Genomic DNA, 16353 nt, shown 5'->3' on the forward strand with positions numbered 1-16353 from the left:
ATAAATTTATTCTGGCAAATACTCCAAAAGTTCAACATGACACAGAATGCTTATCATACTTGAATTTTATTAGATATCTTCCAAATGTACACAATATTTACAAAATGGCAGTTTTTCATGTCACATCTGTTTAGGAGTGGGGGTGGGGATGGAGTTGACGCTTTGAAGGTAAACCTTCAGCTTTAGTTGTTAGTGAGCTGCAACATAAACTTCTGAAGCTTCGCAGAGGAAATACAATACTTACTAGTGATTGTGACTAGCTGCACTGAAGGCAAACAGTCACAAACATATTCAAGATTAAAGGAAAAGATGATGAGAGGAGAAATACTGAAAGAGGTTTGGAGAGAACAGGAGAGGGAAGCATGCAGGGAGGGGAAATTGGAGAAAAGAGAAAAAAATGAAGACAAGTTAAAAGCGAGGAATGTGGGAGTTGCTCTAGTGTCGAACAGTAAGGAGTTACAAAGACTGATGAAACAGGAACATGGGAGCAAAAAAACATCTGAAAAAAATGAATCAAGCATTGGAGGGAAACAACACACAGCATCCAAACTAAAAATGTGTAGTTAGACATCCTAACGGGTGAATTTTTCTACTTAAGAGAAAAAAAATTAAACAAAGCACACATTCTGGACTTAATCAATGCTGAAAACCTGAGACATCTGATGTACACACTTTAAAATGAGTGAAATATTTTACTGTTACACAAATATCAGTGAAGCTCAATACATTAGAAGAAACCAAAGAGCAACTTTTCAGCCTGGGAGCACACACCAACAGAGAGAAAAAAAGTTAGCCTAAAAAAACACTGCACATAAAGAAAACTATTAAATGAAGGTATAAATGAAGAATTTCAAGGATAACATCTTCTGCATGTCCGGACACTTTCAAATAAAACCCTCTTAAGAAAGCTCTCCGAGGTCTGCTAGTCTAGCGAGATCTTAACAAAAATTTAATTATCAAAACCAAATACAAGAAACTACACTAGAAAATTTACCAGTGAACCAATAAGTGAAGGAAGATGAAATGCATCTGGACAAACAGAAGATAGCACATGTAACTTTGTCCACATTGTTTAAAAACTAAACAAATACAAGGTTGCACAGGAAAATTCATTATTTATGTTAGCAGCAAAAGATTTCCACATTTCATTAAATGAGGCTCCTATGTATGATCAGCTGTATGGCTTCAACTTCAGTGGGTCAAAGCAAGACTTGGATTGCTCACAATTCACTCTCCTCGGCTGGTGTATGGAGGTGGTTGTTCGCCCACTTATCACTCCTCTGTTTTCCTGCAATGCAGCAGTACAACGAGCTGAAGGATGAGAAGTTTGGTGGTGTGAGAGGAAGGTGTGGGGGACGGAGGGGGAAGAATCGGCGAGGACAGGGGTGAGGTAAATGAAAGAGGGAAAAAGAAAAGATCAATGAGATCATTGCCATTAGAAAATGAAATGTCAACAATGAACAGTTTGGAAAATAAATCTATAATCCAGATTTAGAAAGGCATATTAGCCTGACGGAAGAATTTCGTTTCACAGAAGACGTTTACATCGCTCCCGTTTTGCAATTTACACCTCATTCTTCACCAAATGTTTACAAGCTTTACGTGGAACCATCTGCCAACAATAAACTGCAACACATAGCAGGTTTTTGCTTGAGGTATCAATACTCAAAATCAAATGTTACATGACTATTAATAGAGATGACCAGAGGCCACAATTTGATTCAAAGGTCTTTCTTAAAGATTTCAGGCTTTACTGGGAGAAACTAGCAATTATCAACTCCAGCACTACATCCTCCAGTCAAGTTTACAAATCCACACAAATGTTCTACAAAAAAGACTAAATTAAAAAAAAAAATCACACTTACCCATGTGTGAACAAAAAAACTATGTGCACAGTTTGAAAAGAAATAACAGCAATATAATACAATATTTACAAAAAATATACTAAATAGACAAGTAAACATTTTGATTGTACAGCAAGCCTTCCTCCATCATTTTCAGTCCTGTGTATATAGGGTATTTAATACTTTTCAGATTAAATAAAGCTAGTGGGAATTACAATGCCATCCTGGGTTTAAGCAGTTATTTAATAAATGGGAACAAACTGATGTTAAATCAAGGTCAGTGCTGCAGGTGTTGGTGGTAAAAAGTGTACCTGTTTTTAGCTGGCGCACCATTTTATACATGTTTTTTAAGTTTTGTAATTTACCATAAAATTATCCAAGCAATACATATGTAGGTCCTTAAAAGCACAACCTGAGGATAAATGGACAATCATGAGAGAAACTTGCTACTCTATAACCCCAATGCCATTTCAAGAAAAATTTCTATTTAAGGCTTTATAGCTTCTGTTAAGTACAACTTCACCTGCATTTTAGAAAATTGACTTTGGATACATGGATATAAAAGCACTGGTCTCTTTATTAATCGCCATCTTTATTATATCAGTGTCTATATCTGTATAAAAAACGATGTTCTGAATCAAACACTTAAATAATCAGCAGCATGAACCTGTGCAGAAACATTTCTGACTCAATTTTGGCATTGAAGAACACTGTCCAATTGTAATGATACTTAATTCATCTGTCCAATCTCTGTAATCTGCTTTTGGACTCCATTATTCCTTATTTTGTGAGAGAAACGCCAATACTGCAGAGCACTAAACATAGGACAAAACAATTCTTAAGAAATGCGAGAAAACACCTCTGTTGTTCAGTAATCCACCTCTTCTGGAGAAGTCCCTTTCTCTTACCAGCCTTGCAGACACAGAGCTGTGTGTAGCATACAAACCACTCGATGATTCTCCTTGAAGCAGCAGGTTTCACGATGAAGCTCCAACCAGCAGCTTTCACCTCCAGCTCATCTTCACGCTTCCTTTAGAATTACAGCTGATGAGGAAAAGACGGCCATCATGGAAAAACGATAGTTGCGATGAACAGGTGCTGGATTCCAGTTGCTGGCAGAACTTCTACCTGAGGATGATGGAGGCAGGCTTCCTCAGCCTCGGGATGCTTGTAATCTGCAGACTGAGCTCAGTGTAGAGGGCTTGGAGGCAAGAGGGAATCACCTGCCTGTATCCTTTATCATAAAAAGTCATTGCTCAACAGACGGACACTTTCTAGAATGCTGGCCAACCATTTCATGTTTGAAGACAAGCAAAAAAGTTCTTATGAACTGAATCAGGGAAACAGCTTAAGACTTATAGTTCATTGCTTGAAAGGCAGTAAAATCCGGGACGAGGAACAGGATGAACGAGCCAACTTTAGAAACCTTCAGGAACTAGGGTGCAGGGCAGGACATACAAACCACTCAGCTTTCTTCCAGAAACTGCAGGCATCTTCTCACCTTTTTGTCTCAGTCTCTTTGAGGAATTGTTACGATGACCTGACTCTGATTGCTTCGCTTCACAATGGAGACAGCTGGATAAACCACTTGAGGAATGCCTTTTCTATGAATTTCCCTTTTGCAGGACAATGCTTGAGTCTTCAGATCTTGAAGCTGTTGACTTGAGGAAGGAAAAAACATGACAGAACACCGTTAGCTTTGAAATCTGATGGTGCTAAAGGAACAGGAACCATGACGAGAGAGAGAGCCTCCCTGATCTGCTTCTGTGACTTCTTGGCCTCTAAGTGCTGACACTGCATCATTATCTGCAATATAAATTCCCTCACTTTTCTGTTGTTGTAAATATAGTTAGATATGATGGGAATCTGACTGTTTGTGTGCCAGTATGTGCAGGCTCATGTTTAAAGCAGCTGTCTAAGTTTCAAAATGGCTTTCTGAAATAGGACTCTTGCAGTAGAGTAATGTAGCAACTATCTCTAGGTCTTTTCATAGCCTATGATTGCCACCTACTCTGGACTGGCTCAGTTGTCTCAAGTAGAGTGCACTGTGTATGTAAAGATCCCTCCCTTGATGCTACTAACCCCCAACCCCACCCCTCATGAAGCAGCTAGAGAAGCTGTGCTGGTTTTGCAGTCTATCTTTTTGGGGTCAGATGGGGTAAAGGTGACACCTAGGCCAGTAAGAAAGCTCATACAGGAGTCTAAACAAGGGAAACCCAGAGTGGTCTGCACATACTGCACCGATACGTCGGGCCTGAACCTGTAGACAGAAGAGGAAAAACAGAAAGAAACAGGTCAGCAGATATATTTGAGATATTAACATAGAAAAACATGTTTCAGGACGCTGACTTACGATTTGACAATGGCCCTAAGTGCATTCTTTCTTTCCCGCTCTACAAACTTGTCAATGAGGTATGAAGCCATGCGGGGGGCATCCAGATACAGCTTAAAGAATCTGCGATAGTTTCCTAAAGCCCAGGCAGCACGGAGTGCAAGTGCATGAGCCACACATGGATCTGCTCGCAGTGTCGGGGTTAAATAAACCAACTCAGTGGTCAGATCTGGAGAGGAGACAGGCAACAATGTTAATCCGTGGAAAAAAAACATCTAATGAGAATTTTAATGTTGACGCAAGAGACAACCGTTTGGTGATACCTCCAGAGTTTTTTGTGAAGATGTAATACAGCAACCTATATGCTGTAAACTCTCCGATGTTCTCTGAGGGGTTGTCCTTATATAGAGCCTTCAGCTGGGTCTGGCATTGGTTAAACTCCTCATGGTCTCCCTAAGACAAAAACATACTGTCAGTTGCTAAAATATGCACTGACATCACATTACACAAGGCATTTCTAAAGAGAGAATGGCTCACCTTTTCCAGAGCAATGCGTGCATGACACTCGTACACTTCCACTGTGAAGTCTGTACGAACTCCTTGGACCTAGATATTAACAGGAAGAAACAGAGACATTTATCAAAATAGAGCCAAGCTAAAATTCTCAACCTACTCTTAAAGACAAAGACAGAGGTCAAGTTTTCATATATGAGGATTACTAACCGTGAGGTCCTGTCGTATGGACTTCATCTGTTCGCAAGCATGGGTATAGTCCTGGTGGGTTTTCCAATGGGCCTTCACAGCCTGCAGAGATTTTCTCAGGACCTTTGGGAAAAAGTACAGATGTAGATCAGTCTGGTAGAATTTGAAGGAGAAATCCTTATGCCCACCATTGTTTTTACTTAATTCACACAAGAAAAATTAGGCTCTGAAAAATATTTTCTGCACTTCTCTTTACTGTAAGGTGACAAATCCAACAAAAGCTTCACGTAACCCATGAAGTTGTTCACTACAGTAGTACGATAAAAACCTCTTACCTGCACAGGGCGAACAGTAGAGGGGTCTGGGGCACAGGTGAGCCTTAGGTAGGGCTTGGTGATGTCCTGGCATGTTCCTACGATGGGGCAGTCCTCCCAGCTGAAGCCCTCCTGAGTTCCATCAGGCAGTTCCAGGGTGTGAACGGAGAGAACCAGGGGTTCTGAGCGAAGTTGTTTGTGGAAACGTGCTGCTCGGCTCTGCTTCTTAGCTTCTCTGTTGGGATCATGGAAATCAAGCCCTGCATTGCCACCTTTCCGCTTCTTTCCAACAGCTGCACTGGCGTCTTCCATGTTCCTGAAGGGATAAGTTAAAGGTTATAGACAAGCCTTCCCTGTTGAAGATGTTCATTTGGCACCTCAATAAGAATGGAAGTCAGTTAAGAAATCAAAGTCTAACAGAAAGTTCTATTTATTGATATCACATTTAATAAGTTACCTTCTTCCTCTGTTGGCCTTTCCTCCTCTTCCTCTCCCTCTCTCTCCACCTCCACGCCCTCTGTCTCTGTCATTACCACGACCACGGGCTCCTCTCTGGTTTCGTCTTGACAGCTGAGGTCTGAGGTCACTAGAGATGCTGCTGTCTGACTGTGAGCCAGAATCACTAGGAGCAGAGACATGATATATTTAAAAGGGTCTAATCCAGATGTCCTTATTAACCAAAATACAATCAGAAGAAGTGTCTTACCTGCGTCGATGCCTTTGGGTGCTTCTGTCCCTGTGTCTGCCGTGGGAAGGGGATGGGGAGCGAGAGGAAGAGCGAGAGGAACTAGAAGATGGACTCCTTTGAGAAAATATATTTCTGTAATGGCCTAGTCTATGTCCACCGCCCCTGCCTCTTGAAGCTGCAGCAGCTGTACTTCCACCACGACTAATGGAGCCGTCTGAAGCCCTCTGGGGTTGAACTGCTTCCCAACGAGACTGTTTAACTTTAATTCTACAAAAATAAATAAAAATCCAAATGTATTGATGTGAGTTTTAACAAACAGGAAACAACATCAACAATTAAAAAAGCCTAAAAACATAAACAGATGAGAAATTATCCTCTTCATCTACAAAACATCTCAGTAGTAAAGACGTTAATGACATCCTATAAATGCGCCAGGAAGATAAACTCACTCTGGCAATGGCTCACGAGTCCAGTCAATAGTGTAAGCAGAGCCGTCTTTTAACCTGTCCTGCAGAACTTCTTTCAGCAATTTTTCAGTGCGATCTTTGTCTTCCTCTGTCTCACAGGCTGTAAAGCAGCGCTGCACGTATTCCTTCATGGCTTGGGGCCAGTCCTGGGGCCTGGAGAGAAGGATTTTAAGTAAAGTTACTTTTGTAGGATTAAAAAACAGAAAAGAAAGTCAGTAGAGACCATTGAGTTCTTACCGTGTTTGAGCACCTTGGGGTGCACCAGTAGCACTAGCTGGGGAAGAAGGACTTGGGTTTAACCCTGAGGGCTGCTCGCCTGGAGGGAAAGTCTGGTTGGAAACTGGAGCACACTGCACCTGATACGGCCTTTTGGGAATATTAAACTTCACAGAAGCTGTCCCAGGTGCCTCTGAGAGAACAAAATGATAAAAAAAAGGAACAAAACCTTGTAATTACAACTTAATGAGTAATTTTAGTATTGCTCAAATTGACATCGGGTCAAAACTTGGATATGGAGATGTAGTTTTGTTTGAATACATTGTTTTTAAACCAGTGTAAAGTTAAAGATCTTGTAGTTTAAAGTTAGCGTTATTACAATTTGCACTCAAATATAAGTTACAAATCTGTAAATACTGATGACTTTTATTGGAGTAACAACAAGAAATATACAACAAACTCTCTGTAGAAATGTTAGACATCTGAACTAATTACGGTAAATCTTACGTTTCATGCGGTGCCACAGTTGCTGTCCTTGTTTTTGGTTTTTGTTTTTGTTGGCCTCTCCTCTGCCAATTCCTGGTAGGTACTGGCCAGGCTGTTGTTGCTGCTGCTGGTGCTGTGGGTTATTCTGAGAGGGCTGATAGTTGTTCTGGGCCTGAAAGCCCTGTCCATAGTTAGGCCTTCCCTGGGAATGATTGTACATTTGCATTTGGTTGGGGTCACTGGGTGGGTATGGCATAGAGTTATTGGCATTGTAAGAATTTGGAGAAGGGGGAGGGGGGTACTGGGAGTTGGGTGGGGGAGGAATTGATGGGGGTGGAGGTGGTTTATCTGATGTGGTGGGGCTCTGGGGTGGTTGGGGTGTTGCAGGGGGAGGGGGCTGTGGTTGAGCGGGATAGGTAGGAGATTGGTCTTCCATTCCTGGCACTGGGGGAGGCTATAAAAACAAAAGAAAAAATTAATGTATTAAATAGAAAACGTTTAAACCCTTCTTAAAGTTTTTAATCAATATAAATATTGTCAATTTATACCTACATATACAAATGTAAACATTTATCTTTACATAGAAATGTGAATGTACCTGTCCATTAGATGTTGGAGGTCCCGGGTAAGGCCCTGGTGGCACACCATACTGATTTGGTGGATATGCACCTCCATACTGGAAATCCAGAAAAACATATGCTGTCACTGAGGAACCTTGTCCAAAATTTGTCAAATACCAGACTCACTATATTCTCTGGAATATTTTTGTCTGATTTACAGATGTGCAATCCTTGTGGCTTGAGACGCTAAATACAGTGCCTGCCCTTTATCAGCACAAGATATTAACAGGAAAGAATTCTTCCAAGCACTTACTGGACTCATTGGGTAGTAGTAGTTGTAGGGGTATGTATATCCTGGGTAATGCTGCTGAGTCTGCTGATACCAAGGATAGTACTGCTGCTGCTGCTGAACGGCAGAAGAGTCAGACACGGCTGGTTGAAACTGACCAGCCTGAAATGACAAAGCAGTAAAAGTCTTTAAATACAGAACAGACAAGTCAAACATTGACCGGATGGAAAAGACAATGAATAGAATATAAAATTAATCAAATACAAACACTTAATAAAAGAAAAAATATATATATTTATTTATATATATTAAAAAACTATTAGCCATCAAACAGCAATCCTTGGGTATCCAGAAATGAGGTGACCATTAATTGGGTAGTATGTGACTTTATTTCAAACGCTTTTTTTTTTTTAATGCCAGCTGTGACTGTGATAAATTAAAATTTGAATTTCTGGTGATCTTTCTTTATGTATTAATTTCAAAATCAGAAAAATATCAGCGTATTGGTTTTGATCCCCTCAGATGCATTTTATACATAAAAATACAATAACACAAAAACATACCTCTGCTGTGGTTCGGTTGGCTTGCGCAGACTTAGCAGAGCTCTGATTCTTGTTAATGGATGCTAGTGCTTGTCTTGCTTTCTCCCATTCTGGGTTTTCGTGAACCTGGGCATCTCCAGAACCCCCATAAGCCCTGAAAGTGGAACAAGAACTAAGGTCAAGGGTGTCCTAATCTTTCCTGCTTTTATTTATTCATGTTTTTTTAGGGATGCATGATAGTATCAGTATGATATTGGTATTGGCAGATATTAGCTTAAAAAGTGAGTTATTGGGATTGGCAGATACTTTTATTTATGAAAATACCTAAAAACCAATATAAAGGCTATTAAACCTGCCTATACTAAATATTGGCTATACAAATGAATAAGTGGAGTTATACTCTAGACCAATAGACATATTTCAACTGAGGCCCCTCTCCCAATCATCATTCCTTACATTTAGTGTGTTTAAAGGACTTCACTTTTAGGTCTGAACTTCACTGACATATAAGTATCAGCTAAAATAACTTTGTACATATCATCATACTGGATAAATATGATTGGCAAATATTCAGTGTTGTGCATCTCTAACAGGTTTCATCATGTTGCCTTTTAATTCTGTCACTTAAAATTTTCATTTGTTTTCTTTTCATCAACTGTTCATTATTTTAATAAATTCATAATGGTGTGTATCAGTCACTCAGTCTTTTTACCATTCTCCTATATTATCAATCACTTTTCACGTTCCTGTAAAGCACTTTGAAATGTAACTGAATTTGTCTGAAAGGTGTTCTATAAATAAAGTCTGAATGATTGGTTGGACAGAAGGCACAAAACGGCTTCAATAGGACCAAAACTACAAAATAGGCTTACTGTATATGCACTTTTAACGTTTAAACAGTTTGATTACCTTCTGAAAAATGTCCCTAAGAAAGCTAACCATAGTTTACCTTTGCACAACACAACACCTTCAATTCAATCATGTTATTGCACGGCGCTATGAAGGGAAAAGATCATACATTTATCGCTTGTTTTAGTGTCACATATAGAAGGCAGAGCCAGCGTTTAAATTCTGTTAACAGCCAACTACTTGTAGACGATAACATGTTGAATGTGATCATAGAAAAAGACGACCGAATCCAATTACACGTTGGCCTTTTGAAACACGGCCTATTCCGACATTTCAGTTGAGCTCAAAGGGGGAATGTTAGAAGGTTAAAAATGCTAACGTTTTCATCACACCATGGCCACTAGTAGTTTTAAACAAATATGACTTAAATATAGTCAGCTGTACACAATCGTGTTAGCTTTCCTCTGGCCGAAGAATTGGCCTGTATCTGGCTAGTTCTCTGTGCTAATACTTGCCAACACCCTTTGCTGAGGGAGTTATCAGACTTAATACCAGAACGGGACAAAGTAGCTAAATCGTTCTTCATTTGACGATTAGTTTCTGAATATGCCACATTATTTTTATTCAGCCTCTGTTATGAGTATTTATCGCATAAAACGTTAAACCTACCAGTTGGTTGTCGGGGTTGCTTGTGCCGTGTTGGCCGCCATTTCGCCACAGTGTAATGTTAGCGTTAGAAAGCTAACGCTGGACGTTTGTTCGCTAGCTAAGCTAGCCGGCTAGCGACAGACTCTGCTAACGTCGTTAACGTTAGCGCTCCTGCTAAAGCAAAAGGTAAACAAGATGAATTCTGACACGTTGAACAAACAAATCAGCTCCAAACCGATAGAAGTTACTAGTTCCTATTCAAATGAGACCTACTATACCATATTTAAACTCAAGGTATAATAAAAATGATGTAAATTTAAGCAAATCCGCGTCTCTTCTCGACGACAACCAACATCGTCTGACCTGACTGTGGAGATACAAAATGGCAGATAAGTAAAATTAGCCAAGTCCAGTGACGTTACCATGCTAACGGTTTTAGCCCTGAGTACACTCTCACAGGCAAAAGGGTCGCACGATAACACACACTCTTAGTACTGCCCTCTACTAGACCAACAAATCAAATATCTAGCTTCAGGTTTAAGCCTGTCTGTATTCACCCACCAAGCTGTCAATCATTACAAAATGAACGGGGGTTTGGATTGTTATGCCTGAGGTACCAAAAGTATGGTAAAAATTACCCAATATTCGTAAAATGTACTGAGTTAGAGTTAGACTTGGGAAAACAAAACTGAGTTAAACGATCCAACATAACTGTATCTAAATATATGGTATTTTACAATCAGTATTAATATATAAATAAATGTCTTCCTTAAGAAAAACACCATCCAACAATAGTCTTAGCTATGACCATATTTTGAAGCTGTAGCATCATATTACCCGATCAACATAGTCAGTTCTAACTTGCTTGCGTACTATTTAAAAAAAAAATCAGGATTAATTTATGTAATATTATCCCAGTAGAGTTTCATGTTTCCTTTGGCTTTTCAGTGCAGCACACAGCTGCAAGATGTGTGTTTTTTTGACCTTGTATTAGTGTGTACTACTGAGAGAGGAGTCTTTTCCTGTGAGTGTCTCCCACACCTGAGCCCCCAAATCATTCAGACTTTTTGGAAGTCTCCGTGAAGAATAAATTATAACAAGTGTATGAATAATTGATAGTTGAATGATAGCTGAACAGCCAGGCTATCAGTGTTTTTTTTTTCTCGATATTGTATTTATTCCTGTACCAAAACAACACTTAATTGTTTCCTGTCATCTTTATTTGTAATGAAAATGAGACTGATGTATCTTAGTATCTTAAGTTAATACAGGTATTTTGAAAAGAACTTAATGTTCTCCATTGTAGATCATGACATCTTTAGGCCATAATCCTTTATGTGGTCAGGTTGCAAACATTTAATTAAATAAGTTACTGTATTGAGTGTGATTTCCAGCCCATTTCCTACAAAGGATGATATAGTATAATGTCTCTGCAGATGGAATAAGTTGTTCCAATTGTCTTGTTGTCTACATCATCACACAAATATGCTGAGCATTTGTGACAAGATCTCACAAACAATGAGTCACGAGTCAGCACCATTGTATAAGTACCTGCTGTTTGGTTGTGCTTGTTTCTTTTACCCATGGGAGGAAGCTGGATAATATGGACTCCTCGAGCACATCCCCACTCCATTACTGTTGATGAATCAAATGAGATTTGTTTTATAATACCAGTAATATGTCAGAGAATCTATGTATTTGTTATTCTTTAAGTTATTCTTGTGTGTTCATTATACATCCAACTGACACCCTTGAGCTGCCGTCAGCTCAGTCATAAAACACACCATGTAACACAGCAGGGTTTGCTTCACTGACTGCATTCCACTGTAATTGCAGCCAACTGTAAGTCAAAACCCTTCTTATCAATTACCATACAAAATTACATTGGTCTAATGTACTGGTGTAGTATTAAAGATCTATACTGTAGCTTGAAAAATTCTTAATAAATCACTTGATACCATACACTCAGGCTGGGTATAAAGTGATTTAATGTCTAATTCAGAGATTTGAGCATTCTTGGGAGATTATGCCAAACACTTACAAAATTGCACATATTTTAAGGGGCCTTGTAGAATTTGAATAACATATTGGTCTTCTCACATGTTATTTAATATAACAATTTACAAATGTTATCTGTGTCTGTAGTGAGACTCCATACCATGGTCTCCCCATGTAGTTCTTTGGTTCATTTAAACAAGGGAAATTAGTTTTGATTGAATATTGGCCCACATAAAAAAGCAGTAAAGTTTATTTGGAACATTCTGTCTTGCTGCCAAAAATATGACCTAAATCTGAATCACCTTAAAATAGTCTAAGCTGTTTTACTTTCAGTGTGAAGTGTATTACTGCTTTATAACTTTAATTTTCTTTTCTTTATTTTGATGTTGAATATTTCCATAATCAGGACCAACTAATGGGCTAAGAGCAGGTTTTCAGGAAGTTAAGTAGTAGTGTTTTTTCAACATGATTTGTTGCTTGTAAAGAATTGTAAATAATAGGCCTAGAGAATGTTGCATACCTTGTATTTTATTTATTTTCATTTTATTTAATCAATTTGCATTGATTTTTACGTTGATTTCATTCAATCAAACAAACAAACCATTTTTTTAATTCATATATACAGTATGTTAACAGCTAAATGTGTGATGTAAACATCCGCCCAGTTGAATTTGATCAAAAATGTATCTGTATACATTACGTTCAAAGAAAAAGTCAACTTGCTTTACTGAGGATAAACTCTAAATCATAGCCTGACGAAAGTACATTTTTAATCATACATGATGTATATATCCCTCCGCCGCAGCGTTTATCCTTTATTAATCAGTCTCATTCCTCAAAACTACACAACAGACTTTTGGTTTCACTGTCGTTTTATGATAAATTCCATTTTTATGATCATTTTAGCAAATGTTCGTTCTACAAAATGTCTTTTCTGTGTTTACTGGCACAAACATAGTAGCACGACTCCAGAGTATGCTTGGGCCACTTGACAACGGTCTAGTGTCAGTTGATGGAGGAACTAGTTGAGTTGGTGGAGGCAAAATAATCGACCGAATCACAGCATTAATGATTTTCAGTAAAATCGAATGTATACATTCTACCTTCATGTGATATTGCTTGATTCAAAATTACTGAATATGGCTTAGCATTTACTTTAGCCATGTCCTTTAAATCCTGACTAAGGTCTTTTTTATTCACAATTATATGATGACAAGTTTGATATCATGGCAGTTACAACTGTGTGCTTTTTAATCAAATAGTTAAACCTTAACTGTTATCAAATAATCTTTTATGCCATTACAAAGTACGGTTAAAAAGCAGCATGGTTTCTGTCTGAGGTGACTGTTGACCTCGTTTTATTGATCCCTGTTTAGTGAAGTCGACAGCCTCTTTGATCCAGCTCTCCCCAATAAGTGTCGCGTCACTTCCTCGCCCCATGCCCATCCCTTTGGAAAGAAAAAGAAAACTCACACAGACAACGACGGCGAGAAAAAGAGCGAGGGAAAAGGCGAGAGGGAAGCGAAAGCCAAAAAGCCAGATGAAAGAGCTGGACACTTGTGAGGGAGCCGACCAAAGACGAGAATATTCTCTTTAAAGTAAGTTTTTATCAGTTTTAACGTTTCGGTGGCGCTCAGTCAGACCTATCGATAAGTTTAATATTGATCCGACCGTGACTCATTAAACTTTAGCAACAACTCTAACTCTCACGTGTTTTTCATATCAGTTATTATTCACTCATGAAAAACAGTGATACAAACAATTTTTCGTTATTATTGGTGGAAAGTTATCAGAGTAGGGGTAGGCCTAAAGCCCCCTCCCCTCCCATACCAACTCACATACATACACATATGTACACTAAAGAAATGTCTTAACTGTATATTTATGATGCCAGCGCCATACATTTGATGAAGAGATGTGTTTGTTAAAATGTCCAAATATATGAGATAATATTGGCTTCCACTTCCTCTAGATTAACTTCAAATGTTACCTTGATGGCCTACTTTCCCATGACATTTAAGTTAAATTCTCACTAAAGCAGCCCAGTCATATGGCTAATTGTCAAATATTTAGCTTTTCCTCTTTTTCTGAATAAAGTTACAGTCTTGTTTTTTCCACATTCATCCCTGAGGGGAGAGAAAAGTATGTGCTAGCGTTGCATGAGTGCTTCAAGTACAAGTCTCAGCATGGCCTTCACAGCCGCAGAGTGCCAAAATGCTCATTGCTTTCTCCAGACTTGCACAACATGGAGAACTGTTGACGTTAATCTGCCTTATCAGGAGTCTATGTGCCAGTTTTTCAGATGCTTTCTGCACTTTTTTTAAGCTCTGTATTATCTTGTTTTCTCAGAGTGCCACATCTGTCATTTACAGCCATTCACATGAATAACAAAGAATTAATGCTCCCCATATTCTGGCCTGCTTTTTCTGTACAGTTATGCCGCTGCACAAATCATCCCGGGCCCCTCGCCTGGACCCCACCATGATCTCAGCCCCACTGGGTGACTTTCGCCACACTATGCACATTGGGAGGGGAGGCGACGCCTTTGGCGACACCTCCTTCCTGTCCACACTTGGCCCGGGCCAGGCCAGCAATGACCCAGGAAGCACAGGAACTGTGGCTCAGCCTGAGCTGGTGGTCAACCACAGTGATCTTCACACAGAAGCTTCTGCAAGCACACAGAACAATGAGCTTCAGCACTCTGAGTCAGTGTCTTCATTCGACCTGGATCTGGATCTAGGTCCATCCATGTTGGGAGATGTTCTTGGGGTGATGGATGGTCTGGGGCTCGACTCCAATGAGGAGGATGTGTTCAGTCCCAAAAAAGGCCCCTCCTCTGCGGACTCAAAGCAGGGAAACAGTGAGATGTCTGTGAACATGCAGAACGAGCTTAACGGGAATGACTTGGTCAGTTTGGATGGAAACCAGGTGGGAGACAGCAGGATACCAGATGGGAACGGGATCAAGTCAAAGGGGTTACGACCAAAAGTACGATTCAGTGACAAACGAGAGGAGATCATTCGCCACGCATCTGAAGAGGAAGAAGGTCAAGGGTTTGACTTCCAGGATGAGAATCAGCTGGAGTGTCTCAGTCCAACAAGGGTCGAGGGTGAGATTGTAGTAGATGGAGGTGAAACGGAGTTCACCAATCACAGAGCAGATCTGCCACCCAGTCCCGCCTCATCACACAGCTCAGAGTATGAAGGAGTGACTCCATTGGACAGGAGGAGAGTCGACAGCTGCCAGTCAGAGACTGATTCAGAGGAGGAGGAAGAGGAAGGACGAGGCTACACATTTGAAGATGAGTTTGATGATGAAATCGGTCTATAGGGGGCGGGTACGGTTTTGCCTTAAAAACAAATCTTTGCTGTCAGCCAAATCAAGTTTACTGTATTTTCTTCAAACTCATTATATCAATACCATTTGAATGGGAGGCTTCAAAATAAACTGGATTGATCAAGATATAAAGGAGAATCTACAGTTTGACGACGTTGCTCAACTGGAAAGACATTTTTGTTTTATCTGCATGGGTAACAGATTTGCAAAAAGCAGATCGATGTGATTTAAGTGAAAATGAAAGGTTAAAAGCACTTTTTGACTTATTTTGCTACTCTGGATGCCTTGCTTTGATTCTGATGTTCAGTGAGAGTTTGATTCAGGCTAAGTTAATATCACTTGCATTGTAAAGTTTCATATCTTTCATTTACCTTCTTCAGGGCACACCTAAGGCCCTGTGAGCTTTCATTTAGTGCCTTTTATTAATATACCCTGTGCCTTATCCATGTCTTATTAGATGTATCTCATATTGCATGTTTATTACAGTCTTCATGTCTTCTCTTCATGTTTAAGCTTTACAAATGAATCCCAAACACTTTGAGAGGAAATAAATCTTGTGTATTATTAAATACTGTGAATCTATCACATTCCAAATCTGATGCTGTGACTTCCTTGTTCACACCAAATGAGATGTTTTCTTACTGCAGTTATTTAGCATGTTTTTAATGATACCAAAGCTCTGCTTTTTTGCCGTTGGGTTTATACTCAGACAATCATGGGAATTTAAAAGGTCATTTGTAAACCAGGAGCAGTTGTGTGTTTGTACATGTCTCTTTCTTGATAATTAAAAACAAAAGTATTTTATTACATTGTGCTGTAACAGGGAGAGACAATTGTGCTCATCTGTGGAAAATGCTGGTTTTGACTTATTCTTCATCCCGTGGTCTCAAAAGGATTGCAGTAAGAACAATAAAACTGTCATTGGGATTTTTAAATATCCACTCACGATGGCTCTGAGTCTTTTTTTCCCTCTAGACATGGCTTTAGGGCAGAAGTGGAGCACAAAAGGAAAGTATTCAGAGTGAATCTAGAGATCCTTCAACTTGGATTTTTTTTCCTATAACCCCTTCCTGAAATGAAAC

At 39.4% G+C, this 16353-nt stretch overlaps 2 protein-coding genes across 2 annotated transcripts; one reads left to right on the top strand and one right to left on the bottom strand.

Annotated features, from left to right (window-relative positions):
- Positions 1 to 47: 47 nt before the first annotated feature.
- On the bottom strand, positions 48 to 10332 carry leng8 (leukocyte receptor cluster (LRC) member 8). Its single transcript, XM_041792976.1, has 15 exons — positions 9959 to 10332; positions 8462 to 8594; positions 7923 to 8060; positions 7648 to 7725; positions 7071 to 7503; positions 6585 to 6756; positions 6330 to 6500; positions 5899 to 6147; positions 5650 to 5814; positions 5214 to 5508; positions 4900 to 5001; positions 4714 to 4782; positions 4500 to 4629; positions 4198 to 4405; positions 48 to 4104 (listed from the first exon to the last, which is right to left on the bottom strand). The coding sequence occupies exons 1-15, from the start codon at positions 9997 to 9999 to the stop codon at positions 3942 to 3944; spliced, it is 2547 nt and encodes an 848-aa protein (XP_041648910.1). The 5' UTR covers positions 10000 to 10332; the 3' UTR covers positions 48 to 3941.
- A 3044-nt stretch (positions 10333 to 13376) lies between these two features.
- On the top strand, positions 13377 to 16213 carry cdc42ep5 (CDC42 effector protein (Rho GTPase binding) 5). The gene is made up of 2 exons (XM_041792667.1): positions 13377 to 13533; positions 14370 to 16213. Exon 2 carries the CDS (start codon positions 14372 to 14374, stop codon positions 15263 to 15265), a length of 894 nt encoding a protein of 297 aa, XP_041648601.1. The 5' UTR covers positions 13377 to 13533; positions 14370 to 14371; the 3' UTR covers positions 15266 to 16213.
- Positions 16214 to 16353: the final 140 nt, after the last annotated feature.

The sequence above is a fragment of the Cheilinus undulatus genome, linkage group 8, assembly GCF_018320785.1.
Source record: "Cheilinus undulatus linkage group 8, ASM1832078v1, whole genome shotgun sequence".
In the NCBI taxonomy this organism is placed as follows: Eukaryota; Metazoa; Chordata; class Actinopteri; order Labriformes; family Labridae; genus Cheilinus; species Cheilinus undulatus.

Bases quoted from the DNA above. Each gene is read 5' to 3' on its own strand.
- cdc42ep5 (XM_041792667.1), top strand. From the start codon at position 14,372: ATGCCGCTGCACAAATCATCCCGGGCCCCTCGCCTGGACCCCACCATG.
- leng8 (XM_041792976.1), bottom strand. From the start codon at position 9,999: ATGGCGGCCAACACGGCACAAGCAACCCCGACAACCAACTG. The intron at 6,148-6,329 runs GTGAGTTTATCT...TTATTTTTGTAG, and splicing joins ACTCGTGAGCCATTGCCAGA to AATTAAAGTTAAACAGTCTC. The intron at 5,002-5,213 runs GTAAGAGGTTTT...TTTTTCCCAAAG, and splicing joins CTACTGTTCGCCCTGTGCAG to GTCCTGAGAAAATCTCTGCA.